At 51.5% G+C, this 22,697-nt stretch overlaps 1 protein-coding gene across 2 annotated transcripts; it reads left to right on the top strand.

The window, feature by feature from the left end:
* Nucleotides 1-669: 669 nt before the first annotated feature.
* LOC144610363 (lysoplasmalogenase TMEM86A-like) lies at nucleotides 670-9,900 on the top strand. 2 transcript variants are annotated; one of them, XM_078428988.1, is made up of 3 exons: nucleotides 670-976; nucleotides 6,786-7,050; nucleotides 9,128-9,900. In XM_078428988.1, the coding sequence occupies exons 1-3, from the start codon at nucleotides 941-943 to the stop codon at nucleotides 9,535-9,537; spliced, it is 711 nt and encodes a 236-aa protein (XP_078285114.1). In that variant the 5' UTR covers nucleotides 670-940; the 3' UTR covers nucleotides 9,538-9,900. The 2 variants fall into 2 exon arrangements, with proteins under 2 accessions (XP_078285114.1, XP_078285113.1); XM_078428987.1 differs by having other exon boundaries at nucleotides 670-994.
* The last annotated feature ends 12,797 nt before the right edge of the window (nucleotides 9,901-22,697 follow it).

Raw genomic sequence — 22,697 nt, 5'->3', positions numbered from 1 at the left:
AGATCTTCGGTTTCCTCCCACACTCCAAAGGCGTACAGGTATGTGGGTTAATTGACTGGGTAAATGTAAAAATTGTCCCTAGTGTGTGTAGGATAGTGTTAGTGTGCGGGGATCGCTGGGCGGCGCGGACCCGGTGGGCCGAAGGGCCTGTTTCCGCGCTGTATCTCTAAATCTAAAAAAAATCGAAATCTAGCTTGTCCAGTCCTTTTATAATTTTATATGTCTCTATAAGATCCCCTCTCATCCTTCTAAACTCCAGAGATGGTGTCGGTCCCGCTGAGTTACTCAGGAATTTAGCGTCAACCTACAAACCCACTCGTCTTTGCGATGCGGGAGGATATATATACGGGGGGGGGGGGGTGGGGGGGGGGCCTGGCCACAGGGAGAACGTGCAAACTCCACACAGTCAGCAGCCCCGAGGTCAGGATCGAACCGGGGTCTCTGGCGCTGTGAGGCAACTGCTGTACTGGCTGCAAAGCAGGCAGTCTGCATTAGGAAAGTCTTTCGCAATCTGAAAGCAGGTGGAGAGGGTTTTCTGTGGCTGAAAGACTTGCTGAGTTCCCGGCTCAGGTTGCCAGCCACGTAGCTGGTTAGGTGTGTACAACACACAGGCCACCGTTGCTCACAGCTGCATCTAGATTGCAGCTGACAAGAAGCGATCACATGACTGGCTGTAAACACAACTTGCTCATTCACTTCAGGCAACCACCCTTTTGAATTTTAGCCGGTCAAACAAGTTTCCTTCCCTTTCAACTCTTCTACTTTTTTTTCTTCTCCCCCCCCCCCCCCCCTGACTTCGATCAATTTGAAAAAGCACGTCGTAACCGCCTGTACTAGATCAAAGCCACACTACGTCCACAGTGAGCCCACGAGCCAGCGGAACGAGCGACCACAAACAACACTGCTTCTGACAACACACGAACGGACATCACTGAGCAGGATGACCTTCCTCAAAGTGGGACTGCCTGTTTCCCTGGTAGGTAGAAGCCAGAGGGTGAGTTAACACGCTTTCATTTGACTAGACTGGCGTTGTGAATGCTGGCAAGCTGATGCCTTCTGCTTTAGTGCACCCTTGCAAAAGATTGTGTCGCAAGGACTACCCGGCAAGGCTTCTCCTCGCGAGCAGGGCGGCTGATTAGTAGAGTGTTTATCTGTGCAGGGTTTTCGAGTCCGAGCGGAATGTACCCGAATGTGAATGCGAGTCAGAGAGTCCAGACGAGAGACAGGCCCCACCACCCGGCATTCCCATGCCGATTCTGCACCTAATCTCCTATACCAAGACCCGTTCTGCAGCTGCCTGTGTCTCAGAGATACCAACGCCCATCCCGACACTCCTTAAATGCAGTGAGAGTGCCTGTTCCCACCAGCTCTCTCCGTCTCTTACACATTCCAAGCATAGTCTGGGTGGGGAAAAAAATAAATCCTCGGATGCCTTAAGACCATAATAATAGTCTTAATGATAGCGGAGTCAGGGGGTTTGGGGGGAGGGCAGGAACGGGGGGGGGTACTGATTGTGAATGAACAGCCATGATCACATTGAATGGCGGTGCTGGCTCGATAGGGCCGAATGGCCTACTCCTGCACCCATTGTCTATTGCCTATTGTCATAAAGACGTGGGAGAGGATTTAGACCATTCGGCCCATCGAGTCTGCTCCGCCAATCGATCATGACTGTTCTATCTCTCCCTCTCGACCCCATTCTCCTGCCTTCTCCCCTTTAACCTTTGACTGCCCTTACAAATCAAGATCCTATCATTTCCGCTATAAAAATACCCAATGACTTGTGCGATGAATTCCACAGATTCACCATCATTTAGCACGAGCAGTTATGACATTCTTATTCAGATTAATCTTGGAAAATCCCGGAATATTTCCGGGGACATCCTGGAAAATCTCCGCTGCAGCCTCTCCAGTGCAGTGACGTGTTTTGTTCTGGCCTTTTCCTACCTCCTGTTCCCACCCCCCCTCTGCTTTTAGTCCGAAGAAGGGTCCCGACCCAAAACGTCACCCGTTCCGTCTCTCCAGAGATGCTGGCTGACCCGCTGAGTTACTCCAGCATTTTGTGTCCATCTTCGGTATGAACCAGCATCTGCAGTTGTTTCCTGCACACTCCACACAGCGCTCTGGCTGAGACCCAACCCATGTTTTATCAAGTTGCACCATAACCTCCCAGCTCTCACCTTGTAAGCACCAGCCAATAAAGGGAAGTGCCCCATTTGTTTTCTTCACCACATTACCTAACGGTGATGGCACCTTTAGAGACCTGTAGAATAATGGAGTCATAGGGTCAAGAATTAGGCCATTCGGCCCATCAAGTCTACTCCGCCACTCAATCATGGCCGATCTATCTTTCCCTCCTGACCCCATTCTCCTGTCTTCTCCCCATAACCTCTGACACCTGTACTAATCAAGAATCTATCTATCTCTGTCTTAAAAATATCAATAGACAATAGACAATAGGTGCAGGAGTAGGCCATTCGGCCCTTCGAGCCAGCACCACCATTCAATGTGATCATGGCTGATCACTCTCAATCAGTACCCCGTTCCTGCCTTCTCCCCATACCCCCTGACTCCGCTATCCTTGAGAGCTCTATCCAGCTCTCTCTTGAATGCATTCAGAGAATTGGCCTCCACTGCTTTCTGAGGCAGAGAATTCCACAGATTTACAACTCTCTGAGTGAAAAAGTTTTTCCTCATCTCCGTTCTAAATGACCTACCTCTTATTCTTAAACTGTGGCCCTTGGTTCTGGACTCCTTTGACTTGTTGGTCTTTCCGCCCAATCTGCCCATATGATCAAGATGCCCCATCTACACAAGTCCCACCTGCCTGCGTTTGCCCAATATCCCTCTAAACCTTTCCTTTCCTTGCACTCAAAGGTCCTTGTGATACTTCCTCAGGCTGTGTACATTGTACATGTCCTAGGCTTATTAGCCCAGCGTATTTTTTTTAGGATTAAATTTCATCTGTCATTGTTCTACCGATCTTAATAACTGGTCAATAGCATCCTCTAGACTACGACCACTCACACCACGGTCATACTCTCTTCTCCCCTGTCCTGTCAGGCAGAAGATCCAAAAGCCTGAAATCTATTCAGAAATAGCTTCTTCCTTGCTGTTTGGACCTTAGTCAACAGAGATACATTGGGGAGACAGACCGAGTCTGTACCGACCAGCGATAATCCCGTACACTTGCACTATCCTAAACACTACGGACAATTTACACTTAACAGAAGCCAATTAACCTGCACAAACCTGCACATCTTTGGAGTGTGGGAGGAAACGAGAGCACCCGGAGAAAACCCACGCAGGTCACGGGGAGAAGTTACAAACTCCGTACAGACAGCGCCCGTAGTCGGGGTCTATCCCTGAGTCTGTGGCGTGATACGGCAGCAAATCTACCGCTGTGCCACCGTGTTATCAGGCCGCTGAACGGTCATTTCATAAGCTAAGGATGTAGTCCCGATCTTCCAGTCTACCTTGTTACGGCCCTTGCACTTTTCATCTGCACTTTCTCTGTGGGTGTAACACGATTCTCTCCACTCGGTTTACTTACTCCTTTGCACCACTTGCTGTACTGTGCATGGCCTGAATGTACTCATGTATGGTATGAATTGACTGGATAGCCCGCTAAAGTAAAGGGTTTCTCATTTTCCGCTAGGTGTGACAATAACAAATAATACCAATACCATTATCAGCGTCCCTGCCAATCTTCACAGCATCGGCACGTTTATTAATCATACCCTCTACGTTTAGGGAACGTAGTGGTGCAGCTGGTAGAGCTGCTGCCTCACAGCACCAGAGACCCGGGCTTGATCCTCAACTTGTATCTTTCTGTGTGGAGTTTGCATGTGCTCCCAGTGACCACGTGGGTTTCCTCCGGGTGCTCCGGCTTCCTCCCACATCCCAAAGACATGCGGGTGTGTGGGTTAATTGTCTCTCTGTACATTGCCCCCTAGTGTGGAGGGAGTGGCTGAGGATGTGGGATAACATAGAACTAGTGTGAACGGGTGAACGGGTGATCGATGGTTAGGGGTTGCCAACTATCTCACTCCCAAATACGGGACAAGGTGACGTCACGGCCCCGCGCCCCATGTGACCTTACCCAGCCAGCGGCCATGTGCTCCCGCTCCACCAATGGTAGCCGCCCGGGCCGGGAGGTGGGTTGCTATGCAACCTCCGTTAGGCGGCGCCCGGGCCTCCGGGCCTAGACTGTCCGGAGCTAAAATGTCGGAAACCTAGAGTGTCGGGACCTAGGGCGTCGGGGCCTATAATGTCCGGGCCTACAGCGCCCCCCGGGCCTAATACGGGACAAGGGCGGTCATGTACAGGACAAACCGATTTAGCCCAAAATACGGGATGTCTCGGCCAATATGGGACAGTCGGCAACCTTATCAATGGTCGGCGTGGACTCGGTGGGCCGAAGGGCCCGTTTCCATGCTGAATCTCAAAACCAAACTAACCATCCAAATCATTGATGGATATAACATAGAGTAAAGGTCCCGCCACTGACCCCTGAGGTACATCTCTGCCCACAAGGTCCCCATGACAAAAGAACTCTCCACCATCAGAAAGTCACGCTGTCTGAATTAGATTCATTCCTAATTTTCTCAAGTGTAGATGAGCCCTGTACGGTGCGACCACGGAACTTTCTGGGAGGTTGCTCCAAGATTTAGAATTGGTGCTGATGGAGGAACAACAGTTACTTTTCATGTCGTGAGGCTGAGAGACGTGCAGGGAAGTCTGCAGGTTCGAGAGAGTTCATAAGGTAATAAGGGCGGCACGGTGGCGCAGCGGTAGAGTTGCTGCCTTACAGCGAATGCAGCGCCGGAGACTCAGGTTCGATCCTGACTACGGGCGCCGTCTGTACGGAGTTTGTACGTTCTCCCCGTGACCTGCGTGGGTTTTCTCCGAGATCTTCGGTTTCCTCCCACACTCCAAAGACGTACAGGTGTGTAGGTTAATTGACTGGGTAAATGTTAAAATTGTCCCTAGTGTGTGTAGGATAGTGTTAATGTGCGGGGATCGCTGGGCGGCGCGGACTCGGTGGGCCGAAGGGCCTGTTTCCGCGCTGTATCTCTAAATCTAAAAAATCTAAATCTAAATAAGGTCATAAGTGATAGGAGCATATTAAGGCCATTCGGCCCATCAAGTCTACTCCACCATTCAATCATGGCTGATCCATCTCTCTCTCCTAACCCCATTCTCCTGCCTTCTCCCCATAACCCTTGACACCCGTACTAATCAAGGACCTATCTATCTATCTCTACTTTAAAAAATATCCACTGACTTGGCCTCCGGAGGCTTCTGTGGCAGAGAATTCTACAGATTCACCACCCTGATATACTTAGCAGAGCGGAGTTACTGCTCGTTAATAGGCCCTTCAGCCCACCGAGTCCGTGCTGACCATCGATCACCTGCAGAATATCCAGCCTCTGGTCCTCTTTGGAAGCCACTGTATCAATCTAGACGATCTCGTTGGGCTTCGAGTCAATGGTGAGCTGCAGAATACTGATGCTGAGGGACCTGCAATTGCTAATGGCATTGTGCATCAGGAGAAGGAGGTCAGATAGATTTGTTCTTGTTGGAGAAGGTCAGTGCCTGGAGCTTGTGTGCCTCTAATGTTATTTTCCATTAAAAATCAGCCCACCTTCAATGTTGTCGGAAGGAACTGCAGATGCTGGTTTCAACCGAAGATAGGCACAAAATGCTGGAGTAACTCAGTGGGGCAGGCAGCATCTCTGGAGAGAGGGAACGTCAGCCATTCCTTCTCTCCGGAGACACTGCCTGCCCTGCTGAGTTACTCCAGCATTTTGTGTCTATCGTCACCTTGAATGTTGTCTTTGGTCTTGTTTTGGCCACAGAGATTGCTGAGCAGTTGCGAATGGAATGTAATGTCAGGTAATCATCATTGAACAACCTCACCTTTAGTTTAGTTTAGAGATACATCGCGGAAACGTTTGGCCCTTTCGGCCCACCGGATCCGCGCCGACCAGCGATCCCCGCACACTAACACCATTCTACACCCACCAGGGACAATTTATTCATTTACCAGGCCAATTAACCGACATATCCTCTCACCAACTAGACTGTGGGCCAGACCTCCCACCCACCTCATTGGAGACCTTTGATCTATCTTTAATCGGACTTTATCTGACTAAATGTTGTACCCTTTATCTATGACGCTGTGCGCAGCTTGATTGTAATCATGTCTAGTCTTTTCTTTGACTGGAAAGCACGTGGCAAGAAGCTTTTCACTGTACCTCGGTGCACATGACAATAATATGATAAACTAATCGGCACTACCTAAACATTAGTCTAGTTTATTATTGTCAATGTAAAGTAAACATTGGTAGTGCAGCGGTAGAGTTGCTGCCTTACAGGGCTTGCAGCACCAGAGTCCCGGGTTCGATCCCGACCAAGGGTGCTGCCTGTACGGAGTTTGTACGTTCTCCCCGTGACCTGCGTGGGTTTTCACCGAGATCGTTGGTTTCCTCCCACACTCCAAAGACGTGCAGTTTTGTAGTTTAATTGGCTTGGCGTATGTGTAAAAACATTGTCCCTAGTGTGTGTAGGATAGTGTTAATGTGCGGGGATCGCTGGTCGGCGCGGACCCGGTGGGCCGAAGGGCCTGTTCCCACGCTGGATCTCTAAACTAAACTAAACTAAACTAAATTAAACTAAACTAAACTAAACTAAACTAAACTAAACTAAACTACTTGGTTGAGGGGATTGTGTGGGAGGGAGTTAATTACATTGTAGTCATGGCTTGTTCTCTCTGTCTGCAGGATACCAATGATTTCGGGAGGTTGGTTCCATTCTTCGTGACTGTCTGCATCTACACGATCATCAGTTCAATCACCTCGGCCCCACTTTGGGTGAAAGGATTGAGCAAAATCCTGCCGCTCATCTGCCTGTGTGTTTACATTCTGAATCATGGGAGAGACTTCATCAGTCAACGCCACCGAGTTCAGAAGTTGCTTCTCGCTCTCCTCTTCTCAGCAGCGGGGGATGTGCTTCTCCTCATGAACAACACAAAGATCTTCATTGTCGGTAAGCGGAACAGAGTAAGCCCCCGGTTTTGTACCGAGCTGGTTATACAACGGATTTCGGTTACAGCGGACGGACCTGTCGAAATTCACCGCCAGGGGGCGCCTGGTGAGCCACCCCCAGCTGGCACTGGCACCCCTGGCACCCCTGGCACCCCTGGCACCCCTGGCAGGGGCACCCCTGGCACCCCTAGCAGGGGCACCCCTGGCACCTGGCACCCCTAGCAGGGGCACCCCTGGCACCTGGCACCCCTAGCAGGGGCACCCCTGGCACCTGGCACCCCTAGCAGGGGCACCCCTGGCACCTGGCACCCCTAGCAGGGGCACCCCTAGCAGGATCCTCAGCCATCCCCACCAATGCCACACCTGCCAGGATCCTCAGGCACGCGTGCCGACACCAACCCCGACACCTTCCTCTGCCATAGCTGCAATTGCCACCCCAAGCCCACACCGCCTCTCCGGCAGGTTCCTCTGCCATGCCCACCAACACCGTTTGGGCGGTCACGGTGGCGCAGTGGTAGAGTTGCTGCCTTTCAGCGAATGCAGCGCCGGGGACCCGGGTTCGATCCCGACTACAGGCGCCGTCTGCGTGGAGTTTGTACGTTCTCCCCGTGACCTGCGTGGGTTTTCTCCGAGAACTTCGGTTTCCGCCCACACTCCAAAGACGTATAGGTTTGTAAGTTAATTGGCTGGGCAAATGTAAAAATTGTCCCTTGTGGGTGTAGAATAGTGTTAATGCGCGGGGATCGCTGGTCGGCGCGGACCCAGTGGGCCGAAGGGCCTGTTTCCACGCTGTATCTCTAAACTAAACTAAGCTAAATGAGGTCCTTGAATATAGAACAGTTCAGCACAGGAACATGCCCCTTGGCCCATAATGGCAGGAGAAACAGATGAGCATTGTGGTGGGATCACAGAAAAAAAGATGACTTGAAATTGGAGATTTAATTTTTGATATCACTGGGCTGTAAGTTGCCCACATGGAATATGAGGTGCTGTTCCTCCAATGTGCATTGGGGCTCACTCTGACAATGGAGGAGGCCCAGGACAGGAAGGTCAGTGTGGGAATGGGAAGGGGAGTTACAATGGGTGGCAGCCGGGAGATCCAGCATGCCTTGCCTGAATATTGTGTCTGAATATTGATTTCCCAAACTCCAAGTAACCCCGGCATTCCCTCTCTCTCCATCCCTCCCCCACCCAAGTCGCACCAGCTTCTTGTTTTCAACCAACAAACAGCTAACAATGGCCTGTTTCCTTTAGCATAGTTACTTTTTTTGCATATCTTTCTTTCATTGTTCTTTATCTCTCTACATCATTGTCTATATCTCTCATTACCCTTATCCCTGACCAGTCCGAAGAAGGGTCTTGGCCCGAAACGTCAGCTATTCCTTCTCTCCAGAGTTACACCGTGTCTGTCTTCGGGGTAAGTGGTGGGGCTAGGGGTTGCCAACTATCTCACTCCCAAATACGGGACAGGGTGATGTCACCGCCCCGCCCCGCCCCACGTGACCTCACCCAGCCAGCAGCCACGTGCTCCCGCTCCACCAATGGCGGCCGCCCGGGCTGGGAGGTGGGTTGCTAAGCAACCTCGGTTAGACGGCGCCCGGGCCTACACTGTCTGGCCGCAGCAGTCCCGCACAGTGTAGGTAGACACACAATGCTGGTGTAACTCAGCGGGTCAGGCAGCATCTCGGGAGAGAAGGAATGGGTGATGTTTCGGGTCGAGACCCTGAAGAGTCGAGTCTGAAGAAGGGTCTCGACCCGAAACGTCACCCATTCCTTCTCTCCCGAGATGCTGCCTGACCCACTGTGTTACTCCAGCATTGTGTGTCTACCTACACTGTCCGGGACTGCTGCGGCCCCCGGGCTACAGTGTCCGGGCCTACAGTGCCGTCCGGGCCTACAGTGTCCGGGCCTACAGTGTCCGGGCCTACAGCGCCGTCCGGGCCTAATACGGGACAAGGGCGGTCCCGTACGGGACAAACCAATTTAGCCCAAAATACGGGATGTCCCGGCTAATACGGGACAGTTGGCGACCCTAGAGTTGGGGCTGTGTGACTAACGTTGTCTCTTCCACACCGCAGGTGCGGCCATGTTTGCCCTGGCTCACTGCTTCTACACCTGGGCCTTTGGCTTCGAGCCGCTGAACGTGAAGGCGGGAGGTTTGATCGGCGTGGCGGTGGTGCTGGGCTTGACGTTCCTCAGCACCTGCTCCAACATCTACCAGGTGCTCCTGCTATGCCTCTACTGCTTCCTGATCGGCCTGATGTCCTGGCGAGCCAACGCTCCCGTCCTCTTCCGCAGCCACAGGCCGTCGCCACGGGTGACCGGGGCAATGGGGGCCTGGCTCTTCATGGTGTCAGACTTCATCCTGGCCACAAACCTGCTGTGCTTCACGGTGCCCTTTCAGAATCTCATCGTCATGAGCACTTACTACATGGCACAACTGTTCATTACTCTGGGGATCGTCAAGGAGAATGAAAAGATTGACTAGATTGCCCGCGTGTAGTTACTGTGATTGCTTCATGTTACAATCCACTGTGGAGGTTTTGACATTATTCAGCCAACACCATTACATCAAAAGACCATAAGGTCATAAGTGATAGGAGCAGAATTAGGCCATTCGGCCCATCAAGTCTACTCCACCATTCAATCATGGCTGATCTATCTCTCCCTCCTAACCCCATTCTCCTGCCTTCTCCCCATAACCCCTGACACCCGTACTAATCAAGAATCTATCTATCTCTGCCTTAAAAATATCCATTCACTTGGCCTCCACAGCCTTCTGTGGCAAAGAATTCCACAGATTCACCACCATTGAATTACGGATATACAGTAAACCCTCGTTATAACGGAACATGGGGCCGGGGGGGGGGGGGGGGGGGGTGGAGGGGGGGAATGGTGGCAGTAATTGCTGATTGTCTGCTATAACCAAGTACAGGATTATCATTATGTGTAGTTGAAAGAAAGAACAGCAGATGATGGCCAATATACAAAATGACACACAGTGCTGGAGTAACTCAGTGGAGTAAATCTCTGGGACCTTTCTTCAGACTGATTCAGTTGGCTGAGTTACTAAAGCACTGTGTCGTTTCACATTAACGCTCGGTGCCCGTGTGACCGGTGTGCTCCAGCGAGCCCTGCTTCATCAGCTGCTGTACAGTCCGGTTGTTGTGGCTCACGTTGTAGCCCCTGGGACAGGGCTTTCATCAGGCCGCTGGTACTGACAGGGCGCGCCCGGTCACCATGGGCTTCTTCCCCTCCCACCTGCTTCTTCCCGTCATGACACCGCGTTCTCCGCTACCCGCTCGTCCTCCTCCTCCTCCTCCTCCTCCTCCTCCTCCTCCTCCTCCTCCTCCTCCTGCCGCTCTCTCCACTCTGCTGCTCCCTCCTCCCCCTGCACTCACCGACACCTTCCAAGGCCGAGAATGTCAGTGACTCCGGGGGAGAAGGAGGTGGAAGGGGAGAGTCCGAGTGGAAGGGACACCCTGTATATTGGGCTACATTGGTTTGTCCCATATGGGACCGCCCTTGTCCCATATAGGCCCAGGGGGTGCTGTTGGCCCAGACAGTGTGGGTCCGTACACTGTAGGTCCGGACACTGTAGGGCCGGACACTGTAGGCCCGGACACTGTAGGGCCGGACACTGTAGGCCCGGGCACTGTAGGCCCGGACACTGTAGGCCCGGACATTGTAGGCCCGGAAACTGTAGGCCCGTACATTGTAGGCCCGGACACTGTAGGCCCGGACACTGTAGGCCCGGACACTGTAGGCCCGGGCACTGTAGGCCCGGACACTGTAGGCCCGGACACTGTGGGCCCGGACACTGTAGCCCGGATACTGTAGGCCCGGGGGCCGCTGTAGGCATGGACACTGTAGGCCCGGAGGCCCAGGTGCCGCCTAACGGAGGATGCGTAGCAACCCGTCCCCGGGCCGGGCGGCCGCCATCGGTGGAGCAGGAGCACGTGGCCGCTGGCTGGGTGAGGTCACGTGGGGCACGGGGGCGGTGACGTCACCCTTTGTCCCGTATTTGGGAGTGAGGAAGTTGGTAACCCCAAGTCTAACGGACATTTGTACAACTGTGACTGCATGCCCCAAACCGTAGTCTCAGTGCCTTGGTCGGTGAAGGGAAACATGCCATACACCTTCTTCACCACCCTTTCTATCAATTGGCAACTTTCTGGGAACGATGTACTTGTACCACCAGGTCTCTCTGTTCAACTGCACTCCACAGGGTCGTGTCATTTTCTATATATATCCGAGCTGGTTTAACTTCCCAAAATATACCTGGGTTAAATTCCATCTGCCACTTTCTCAGCTAGTCATAGAGTCACAGAGTCTTATAGCGTGGAAACAGGCTCTTCGGCCCAACTAACATGCTCCATTTACACCAGTCCCTCCCGCCTGCGTTTGGCCCATATCAATCTAAACCTCCCCTATCTATGTAACTGGCTAAATGTTTCTTAAATGTTGCGATAGTCCCTGCCTCAACAGTTGATCGAGATGTGTTGGCAACCGTTTAGTTTAGTTTAAAGGTACAGCGCAGAAACAGGCCCTTCGGCCCACTGAGTCTGCACTGACCAGCGATCCCTGCACCTTAACACTATCTTACACACACTCGGGACAATTGACACATATAAAAGCCAATTCACCGACAAACGTGTACATCTTTGGAGTGTGGGAGGAAACTGAAGATCTCGGGGAAAACCCACGCAGGTAACAGGGAGAGCTTACAAACTCCATACAGACAGCGCCCGTGGTCAGGATCGAACCCGGGTCTCTGGCGCTGCATTCATTGTAAGGCAGCAGCTCTACCGCTGTGCTACAGGGATAGTCAGCCTCCGTCTTCGCTGTTCAACTCACCACCATGTTTGGCGCCATCTGCAAACCTATTCATCATTCTGATCTAACTCACTGATACGTTCAACAACAGTGGACCCAGCTCCAGTCCCTGCAATACACCACTGGTTACAGATGTCCAATCGGAGATACAGCCCTCAGCTATCACCAAGACTATTTTGTTTCCATTTGCCGAGCTTATCCTGGATCCCATGTGTTGCACAATACTGGCCCAGCTCGCGATGTGGACCTTGAACAAAGTCCCTGCTAAAATCAAATACAGACAACACCTACTATCTTGCCCTCATCAATCATCTCGGTCACCTCTCCAAACATTCAAATTCACCAGGCACAATTTCTCACGTACGAAGCCCTGCTGACTATCCCTAATCACTAATCCAATGCTGTTAGATCTCACCTCTCAGAATCCCCCCCCAATGACCTTCCCACCACTGAAGTACAGCGTACCTTCATGTAGTGCCCTGGCACATCCCTGAAGCCCCTTTTATAGGTACATCATTAACCATCCGCCAGTCCCACGGTACCTCATCTGCGTTCTTACCTCTTAAATCCATGGGGACTTGGTTTGATTAGTGCAGGATTGTGAGAGGGAACATATTAAAGATTTATACAGGAGACCGTGGTCAGTCACTGATGATTCTCCGTGGATAACAAGCTTGCTGTCAACTGTGGAGAAACTGTAAAACTGGAATACCCACGTTTAATAATGTACAACTTTGTTCTGTTTGATGTTCTCTGAATGCATTCAAGAGAGAGCTAGATAGAGCTCTTAAGGATAGCGGAGTCAGGGGGTATGGGGAGAAGGCAGGAACGGGGTACTGATTGAGAATGATCAGCCATGATCACATTGAATGGCGGTGCTGGCTCGAAGGGCCGAATGGCCTCCTCCTGCACCTATTGTCTATTGTCTATTGTCTATTGTATTCTTTACCACACAGGATTGCTTGCTGCCCTACAGTTAATTAGTTTAGTTTAGTTTAGATTAGTTTAGTTTAGTTTAGTTTAGTTTAGATTACTTTAGTAAAGAACTGCAGATGCTGGTTTATTCGAAGATAGACACAAAATGCTGCAGTAACTCAGCGGGACAGGCAGCATCTCTGGAGAGAAGGAATGATCAGTCTGAAGAAGGGTCTCAACCCGAAACGTCACCTATTCCTTCTCTCCAGATATGCTGCCTGTGTCCCTGAATTACTCCAACTTTTTGTGTCAATCTTAGTTTAGTTTAGTTTAGTTGCGAGATACAGCGTGGAAAGAGGCCCTTCGGCCCACCGACTAGCGATCACCTGTATACTAGTTCTATCCTACACACCAGGGACAATTTATGAAACCATTTAACCTCCAAAATCACACATTTGAGTGTGAGTGGAAACCAGAGCTCCTGGAGAAAACCCACGCGGTCGCATGGAGAACGTACAGACTCCGTACAGACAGCACCTGTAATCAGGATCGCACCCGGACCTCTGGCGCTGTGAGGCAGCAACTCTACCGCTGCGCCACCGTGCTGCCTGGTCTGATGTAACACGTTGCTCTGTCGAACAGATAAAGGTCCAATTTGTGCACGCGTTCTTCCTGTTCTATGATTTGTCCTGTTTGAACTTTGTTTTCTGGGATAGTTAGAAAAGCCGTCTTTTTCCACACTGTTATCAGAACGCCAAGTTCTGGCACCAGAAGATGCATAATTAATAACGGGACAAGATAAATGAAGATTGTGAGTGGTTCTAGAAGCCCTAATAGTTGAGGGCAATAAATCTTGGACATTGCTACTGTGACCATTTTATTCTTTGGATAACTAGACTGGAGAACATTCAGTCACGGACCTGTTGTGTGCTGTTCTGCTCTTTTCCAGATGAACCTAAAATCTCCCTCACAATCTATCTTTGATTATTCCCCCCCTTGGTAAGGAAACCAGGTTTTAAAGTCTATGTTTTATACACATTGGCCGCAGATTGTAAATACCTTTCCTTACAATTGAATTGTGTTAAATAAAGCATCACATTTGGTGAAAACATTGAATCTGAGTGGTCTTCAGGCAATTCGGTTAATCCATTCAGACTATCAGCTGCTGATAACGTCATACAGCATTGAACATAGAACAGCACAGGAGCCGGCCCTTCAGCTCACTGTGTCAATGCTGAATACCAAGATAAACTAATCTCTGCCTGCATGTGATCCACATTCCTCCATTCCCTGCATACCCATGCGTCTATCTAAAAGCCTTTTAAACGCCACTATGTATCTGCCTCCACCACCTTCCTGGCACCACGTTCCAGGCACCCACCACCCTCTGTGTAAAACAACATGCCACGCGTATCTCCTTTAAACTTAGACCCTCTCACCTTAATGCGATGACCGCCAGCCATTGGCATTCCCATCCCGGGGAAAAGATTACAACTGTCTAGGATGATGGTCTCCATGGTAATGCTGTAATCATTTTTCAATGTTCAGCCTGATCTAAAGGTTACCACCCACTGGCTTTCTTTCCGTCCAAGCATGCCACCTGTCTCTGAACGACGCACAGATCTCCAGCCTGCCTCACGGTCGGGAGCAAACTCTCTTCCCCTTCAGCCTCACATTTGATCCACATCCCTCCTGTGAGCAAGTGTGGATCTCCATCCTCAGCAAGTCCATGTGGAGCATTTGAGTTTGTCTCTCCAGAGAAGGGAGGAAGGAAGGAAAGAAGGAAAGAGAGAGAGAGAGAACAGAAACAGGAAATTCGGCCTAACAAGTCCACACCGAACATAGATCAAAGGTTTCAAAGGTCTTTTATTGTCACGTGTACCAATTAAGGTACAGTGATATGTGAATTACCATACAGCCATATGATTTTAAAGAAAGCAACAAGACACACAACTACATACAAGTTAACATAAACATCCACCACAGCGGATTCCCCACATTCCTCACTGTGATGGAAGGCAGAAAAGTCCAAGCCTCTTCTTCTTTATTCTCCCGTGGTCGGGGCAGTCGAACCATCCATCGGAACGATCAAAGCTCCCACAGCCAGCGGTTGAAGCCCCCGCATGGGGGCGGTCAAAACTCCCGTATTGGTGTAATCGAAACTCCTGCATCGGGGTGATCGAAACTCCCGCGTTGGGGTGATCGAAACTCCCGCGTTGGGGTGATTGAAACTCCCGCGTTGGGGTGATCGGAACTCCCGCGTAGGGGTGATCGAAACTCCCGCGTTGGGGCGATCGAAACTCCCGCGTTGGGGTGATCGAAACTCCCGCGTTGGGGCGATTGAAACTTCTACATCGGGGCGGTCGAAACTCCCGCGGCCTGGAGTTCCCGAAGTCGGTCTCTGACCAGAGACCGTGGGCGCCATGATGTTAAGTCCGCAAGCACCCACGGTTGGAGCTCCGAGGTCGATCCCTGGCAAAGGGATCACGTGCTCTGCGATGGTAAGTCTGCAGGCGACCGCGATGGAGCTCTTAAAATCGGTCTCCAGCAATGGCCGCCAACTCCTCGATGTTAGGCCGCAGTGCGTATGGAGATACGATACGGAAAAAATCGCATCTCCATCGTGGTAAGAGATTGGAAAAAGTTCCCTCCAACACCCCTCCCCCCCCCCCACATAAAACAAGCTAAAGAACACGAAAAAACATACATTTAACACATACTATTAAAACACAAAGAAGGAAAGGACAGACAGACTGTTGACGAGGCAGCCATTGCTGGCGCCACCCGGTGGAGAAACACACTAGTCCACACGTCCACACTGCTTCTATGTTATCCCACCTTCTCATCCACTCCCAGCACACTGGAGGAAATTTATGATACGATACGATATGATATGATAGAACTTTATTCATCCCCGGAGGGAAATTGGTCTGCCAACGGTTACAACACACAACGAGGTACATGGAAACTTGAAATTAAAATTAAATTAAAAGTGAAAAAAAAAGAAAAAGACAAGCGACAGTTGGCTGGCTGCCGTGTGCACGACGACTTCACCGGAACAAACGAACAAACAAACGAACAAACGGACGCAGGCTTATCCCCTGGGCAGAGCATTCTAAAACTAGAGTGCTCCCCCACTCCCCCCACACTGGGTCCCCCTTTGTTCTCCCACCGTTCCTCAGGGCGATCCCCCCCACGCCGGGTCCCCACTGTTCTTCATGTAAGGGGAGCGCCGTGAGAGGCCAATGAACCTGCAAACCCATATTATGTTATCCCATTTTCCTTACACACTTGGGGCACATTTTACCTGCTGGACCACACATCTTTGGGATGTGGGAACAAGCCGGAGCTACCGGAGAAAACCCACACGGTCGCAGGGAGAATGAAGAAGCTCCATACAGACAGAATCGAGCCAGGGTTCCCTGGTGCTGTGAGGCCACAGCCCACACACAATGTCACCCCTTGACATTGACGAGCAATAATTAAAATCAAACAAGGGCCTCGCCTGCAAACCAAACTCATCTCCATGAGGAACGTTCAAAGGACTTCATTGCTCAGGTGGAGACAAAAGAGGCTGCAGAAGCTGGAATCTTGAGCAAAGCACAAAGTGCCGGAGTAACTCAGTGGGTCAGGCAGCATCTGTGGAGGGAATGGGCAGACGATGTTTCAGGGAGGTGTAAGGGGTTTCTGCGCCGAGCTTTCGCCCGACCTAAGGTCCCCGTGCCTCGCTCTGATCCCTTGACCAGGCCGTGCACACTGGTTCCCCGTGAGTGGTTCGACCCACTCACCCCCTACGGTTCTAGACACTGGACTTAGATGCAGGAGCGTTTATAGTGCAGAAAATTCAACCAGACCAGATTTGAAAAACCAGGGTTTAAATGGAAAAGGCTTTTATTTAGCGCTTGGGACTATTGTCCATGAATACTTATACAGTTCTATAAGACATATCTATTAAACACATATCGAATCACATGAATACTTTTGACTATGTATCATAAAACGCACAGTTCTACAAGACATATACACGAATACCTTTTACTCTGAATTGTAAAACGCACAGTTCTACAAGACATATATACGACTGTAAGATGGGGAACGTACGACACATCGCAAAATTGACCAACACATATTTCTTTACACACCCAACGTTTATTCAAACCACCCTCCCCTCTACACTAAACTATGTCCAGGATATGCAAGATCGGGGTACATGCTCACCATAACATAACATAACATAACATAACATAACAACACTTTATTGTCACTTGGCACAACACCGAGCGAAATTTCAGCAGTCACACAAAATACAGCAAAAAGAAAAGAACACAGGACACCCGACCCCAACACAAACATCCATCACAGTGACTCCAAACACCCCCTCACTGTGATGGAGGCAATAAAACTTCCCCTCTCTTCCCCCCGCACCCACGGACAGGCAGCTCGACCCCTACCGAGGCAAACGACACGCACAGCCCCCGCAAGGGGATGGAAGGCCCCCCGGCCGAGCCGCCCCGGGCACCAAAACGTCCCGCGGCCACACCGGGCGATGTTAAGTCCAACGGCCGAGCCGCACCGGGCACTGAAACGTCCCGCGGCCGAACAGCGCTGACGATGTTAAGTCCAGCGGCCAAGCCGCGCCGGGCACTGAAACGTCCCGCGGCCACACCGGGCGATGTTAAGTCCAACGGCCAAGCCGCGCCGGGCACTGAAACGTCCCGCGGCCACACCGGGCGATGTTAAGTCCAGCGGCCAAGCCGCACCGGGCATTGAAACGTCCCGTGGCCGAGCCGCACCGGGCACTGAAACGTCCCGCGGCCACACCGGGCACTGAAACGTCCCGCGGCCACACCGGGCGATGTTAAGTCCAGCGGCCGAGCCGCACCGGGCACTGAAACGTCCCGCGGCCGAGCCGCACCGGGCACTGAAACGTCCCGCGGCCGCACCGGGCGATGTTAAATCCAGCGGCCGAGCCGCACCGGGCACTGAAACGTCCCGCGGCCGAGCTGCGCCGGCAATGTTAAGGCCCGCAGCCGAGCCGCACCGGGCACTGAAACGTCCCGCAGCCGAGCTGCGCCAGCAATGTTAAGGCCCGCAGCCGAGCCGCACCGGGCACTGAAACGTCCCGCAGCCAAGCTGCGCCGGCAATGTTAAGGCCCGCAGCCGAGCCGCGCCCCGGGGAAGAGACCTAATAAAATAAAGGTTTCCCCCCGCCCCACCCCCCCACCCCACCCCACACCCCCACCACACACCCCCACCACACATACACAGCCAAAAACAGAAACAAAAACCATCCCAACACCGACACAAACAAAAAAAAAAGAAAAAAAGACAACAGACTGCCAGAGAGCCGCAGCCGTTAGGCGCAGCCAACTCATGGGGCTATTACTGGGGTTACTGGCTGTTCGTTTTGCACTATTTCTTCTCGAGTTGCGTGCCTGTTCCTCTCTCTTGCATCCGTTCTTCTTGTCTATTTTTTCTTCCTCCTGCATCCGTTTGACTTCCTTCTTGTGGTATTTCTTCTTGCGTTCCTTGCACCGAGTTCTTCTTTTTTTTAAAACCCAAAAGTCGTGGCCAGTTATACTATTCTGACCCGTCCTATCTCCCGCCAGATCTTGGAATCTCTTTGTTCAAAAAGATATGTATGAGTTCTCTCTCTGATCTGCGCTTATGTCCGGGGATACCGGGGATGGCCAGACGGTGTTAATTGGTATTTCGTTGCGAGGAGATGGGTTTAACTGGTTTTCCATCACCTACCAGGTAGTTTTCTATGGGCTATTGTGCCCCCTTAACGAGATGAACTGTTTAGGTCGGCTTGGGGCATTGTGAGTATGCTGATATCAGCGCCCAGTGTCTGGACTTCGACCTGGTTTCGTAGGTTTCTGCATGGCCAATACCCATCCATTGTTCTGGCCGTGGCTTTGCAGAAACCTAGAGACTGGGTTGTAAGGTTTTTACCTTTTGTGGCTGGTCACGAGGTCCTGCGGCCATTTTAGGACCCACAGATTGTGACATCCCTTGGTAAACGGACCGCAGCCTTTCTCCGCTATCAGCCCCAGTCTCCCGTTTAAAATGTCCAAACTGCAGCTCTTTAGTTTGGTGTTGCTTTCCGAATGAGGGAAAACTTCTCAAATCTTACAGTCCCTCCTGTTGATTTGCATAACCCCAGTTTATCGAATCAATTAAATAATGTGGTTGAGCAATGTTTTCCCGATTCTCCACATCCAGACCCCTGAGGTTTTAACTAAACCAGTGCTTCATTGCGAACGTACAGTCCCCATCTTCTAGGCTGACCTTTACTGCCCGTGTCCCGGGCAAAACTATATTACAAGTATGTACATTTTCATGTCAGACATATACACCTACACCTCGTCCCAGGCCGATGCCTCCGCCATCCTCCCACTGGTGTCAGCTTTAATGTAGGACATGAAAACAACACAACAGCAAAACGATACATTTTGTACATTCCTTCACAATCACTCTTGATACAAATTCGAAGAGGACAATACAAAAACACAGTTCACTCGGTGCGGAGGGGCCCGTCCTATCTAGCAGCTTGCGGCTGGGTCCTGCTCGCCCACCCGCACGTAACGGTCTCTCCATTCCCCTTGATATACTCGGTTATTGAGGTGCTGCCCTCTTTTACATTTTACACATAATAAATATAATACTATCCCTGCTTGTACCACAACTAATGCGTGTGACGCTATCCTAACCCCAGACGGGACCTCGATATTGGTGAACAGGTCCCACCATGGTGGAATCACAATGTCTAATATTTCGGACCCTATCTCTACGGTCTTTTGCTCCAGGGTGTAAAAGTGCCTTTGTGACACGGCGACTGCCTTTAACAGGGTTGTGAGATGTTCGGGGAGAGGGGGAATGGCATACCCGAAATGCGCTACAAATCGCTGCAGGTCGGTGAAGTTTTCCTGTACAGTTAGGTGAACCGTGGAGGGTTCAGGAATGGGAACAATTCGCTGCTGTGCCACTTGAACCTCTGCCCTGGGTTTAAAACAGAAGCTGCTGTCTCTTACCGGACACGAACCGTGCTGTCCGTGTCGATAGTACTGCGCTGCAGTGGTAACACAATAGGTACCACCCCCTATGTATGCCACCTGTGGGGGCACATGGCTCTGTGCCATTGCCTCCATGGTACAATTCATAGGCTTCGCGCCAGCAGTCCTGAACCCGCACTGCTGTTCCGAAAAGGCATTCAAGTGCTGAGGACACAATATGATATGTGCTCCCCGGCTCCGACACCCCGAGAGGTCAGTACCCGTCATCGACTGCTCCCAGCGGATGACGTGCGATGGGACCGCTGCATAGCGAATATGGGCTCCCCCCTGAATGACTCCAATGTTCTCCACCCTGTACACTGGTGCGGGCCTTGTCGTCTTGCCCAACACTGGCATCCGCACCACTATTCCCATGACTGTGTGGTTTGACTGGCCACAATCTATGTGAACAGGGTATGCCTCCGACGCTAACCTGAGCTGGCACGGGGTGAGCGCATTCTGAAAGGGTAGCAGCGCCTGTAGGTGCTTGTTACTGATCCAGGACGGGACCAATCCTTCCTTTAGGTCCTCAAGGTTGCTGCGGCCCTCGCCCAGCAACCATGCCCCGTACACTATGCATACCTCATTTTGCGCTGCCTGATCGGACGCGTTCCGATCTTCCCTAATCAGTGCGTTCACCGTGCCGGCATGCCTTTCCAGCTCAGCAATTATCTCGCGCAGGTGTAGTGTCATTGCCTGGTCCTCATGCAGCTCGGACCCGACGACCTTGTTCTCATCCGTGAGGATGCCTTTTAACTGCGCCTTTAACCTGTTAATCTGGGTCTGCAGCTCCATGGTATCTAGAGCGTTGACCACAGATGTCCCGGTGTTAAAGCCCGTAAATACATCATTCACTACACCCCTCCTATGCCTCCCCGTCTGCCCCCAGTCCTCCGGCTCTTGGCTATACAAGCTCTCCTTGTCCACACTGGCAAGGTCGAACTCGTAAAATTGCCGGAACATGTTGGTCAGTAGCACCTGGTACAGTCTTTCAGTTTCCCTGGGGCACCACCCCGGCAACCGCACCTCGGTGAGGTTTAAGATCACCGAGGCTACCGCGTAGTGCACCCCCTGGTACAATACCTGGTCAGTCGGTATCAGTACCAGGCCATTCCCAGGCCCCTTAGTGGTTTTTGGGCACTCACCCTCCTGTGCTACTGCCAGCGGAACTGTGGGAGGTGTCGTGCGTGGCCGTGTGATGAGTTCAGTGGCGTTTACCGGGATCGGGGAAAGGGGGACCCCACAAGCCCGCGAGCTAACATCCCACCTCATCCCCTTACCGTCATCCTGCCACTGTCTCTGGAAAAATATGCTGTTGCCCGTGCCAGGGTCGGGAGCTGCGGGGGGTACCCGAGCTGCGGCACGGCAGGAACCGGTCCTCAGCCAGGCTGTCCAGGGGGCAGTGCCTAAGGTGACTCTCCGTAGGTCCAGCAGGAAACCCCAACGTACAAAGTTTTGGCCAGAGGTCAATCACGCCCCGAGGTACGGGAGCCAAGTGAGGAGGAGGGAGCTTACGTCTCGGAGGGGACCTAGCCCCCGCCAGGCAGCAACAGGCTGTGGAGGATCAAAGGTGGGAGACAGCGTGGTGCAGCCGCAGGAGACGACCTGCTGCAGCCCTGACAGGGATTAGCTGAGCCGCCCTGGGAAGGCGGCACTGTATTATATTTTAGATAGTTAAGGATTAGGTAATATAGATAAGGATTAGGTAATATAGATAAGGATTAGGTAATTAGATAAGGAAAAGTAATTTAGATAAGTTTTATGGGGATAGTTAGTTATAAATAAAGTTGATGCGTCCAGGATGTGTGGGTGTGGGGTGCAGGCTGGGGGTCAAGAGACCCGCCCGCAGAGGCGTTTAACAAAGCCAAGCGCTCCCCAAGAGGCTGGCTATACCATTTTTCTTTATCTGTTTTTCTGGAGTGGAAGGAGGCACTCGTATGGTGGATCGTTGCCACAGCGATCGGATGTGGGTGGGTCTATCGGGGCCGCACCAAGGACATCATCATTTACGGCTGCTCTGGGGACACGGCTCCCATCGCGACCGATGGGACTGGAAGGAGAGAAGCGGAGGAGACCGCAGTTCACTTCCATGAAGGCCGGTGGCCGGGATAGCTGGGATCGAACTCTTCAGAGTATTCCAGTGCCCCAGGTTTTGCTTATCGGGACACTTCGTTATTGTGCCCGAGAGTCAAGATCATCGCCCAAAAGATCAGCGCCACCGTTGGCAAAAGGATCGGCCTGGTATGCACGGGGAAGGTCCCCGCGAGCAGGCGGTGGTGGCTGAGGAAAACGAGCAGGACAATGGCCAACTCCCACTGTTGAGTGGGAGAGACTTAACAACGACACTCACAGGACTATTTCTGGGACTAAAGAACAGTTGAGTGTGTGTTGGGACAAATGGTGGGAACCGGATGAGGGGATTTATATGTGTATGTGGGGTCCGCCATCAGCCCCAGTCTCCCGTTTAAAATGTCCAAACTGCAGCTCTTTGGTTTTGGTGTTGCTTTCCGAATGAGGGAAAACCTCTCAAATCTTACAGAGGGGCCCTTGTTCACTTTCCATTCTAGGACATCCGAGATGTCCTCTTCCTTCAGTAAGCATGGTTTCCCTTCCTGCTGATGTGGGTGGAGTCCTCACCCGTTCTCCTCTTTGTCCCCTCTCCCCCTCAGACGGAACAAGCGTATATGTTCCCTGGCGTATATGTATATATGTATATGTATATAAGCGTATATGTTTCCTTACCTTTCATATATATATTTGTGTGTATATATATATATATATATATATATATATATATATATATATATATATATATATATAATGTGTGTGTGTGTGTATGTAT

The sequence above is a fragment of the Rhinoraja longicauda genome, chromosome 36 (genome assembly GCF_053455715.1).
Source record: "Rhinoraja longicauda isolate Sanriku21f chromosome 36, sRhiLon1.1, whole genome shotgun sequence".
NCBI classification, from domain to species: domain Eukaryota; kingdom Metazoa; phylum Chordata; class Chondrichthyes; order Rajiformes; family Arhynchobatidae; genus Rhinoraja; species Rhinoraja longicauda.
The sequence above is the reverse complement of the archived record's forward strand: the minus strand, read 5'-3'. Positions and strand labels throughout refer to the sequence as shown.

Excerpts from the sequence above, each read along its gene's own strand:
- LOC144610363 (XM_078428987.1), top strand. The coding sequence starts at position 941 with ATGACCTTCCTCAAAGTGGGACTGCCTGTTTCCCTGGTAGGTAGAAGC. Across the intron at positions 995-6,785 it reads TGGTAGGTAGAAGCCAGAGG|GATACCAATGATTTCGGGAG; the intron begins GTGAGTTAACAC and ends CTCTGTCTGCAG. Across the intron at positions 7,051-9,127 it reads CACAAAGATCTTCATTGTCG|GTGCGGCCATGTTTGCCCTG; the intron begins GTAAGCGGAACA and ends TCCACACCGCAG.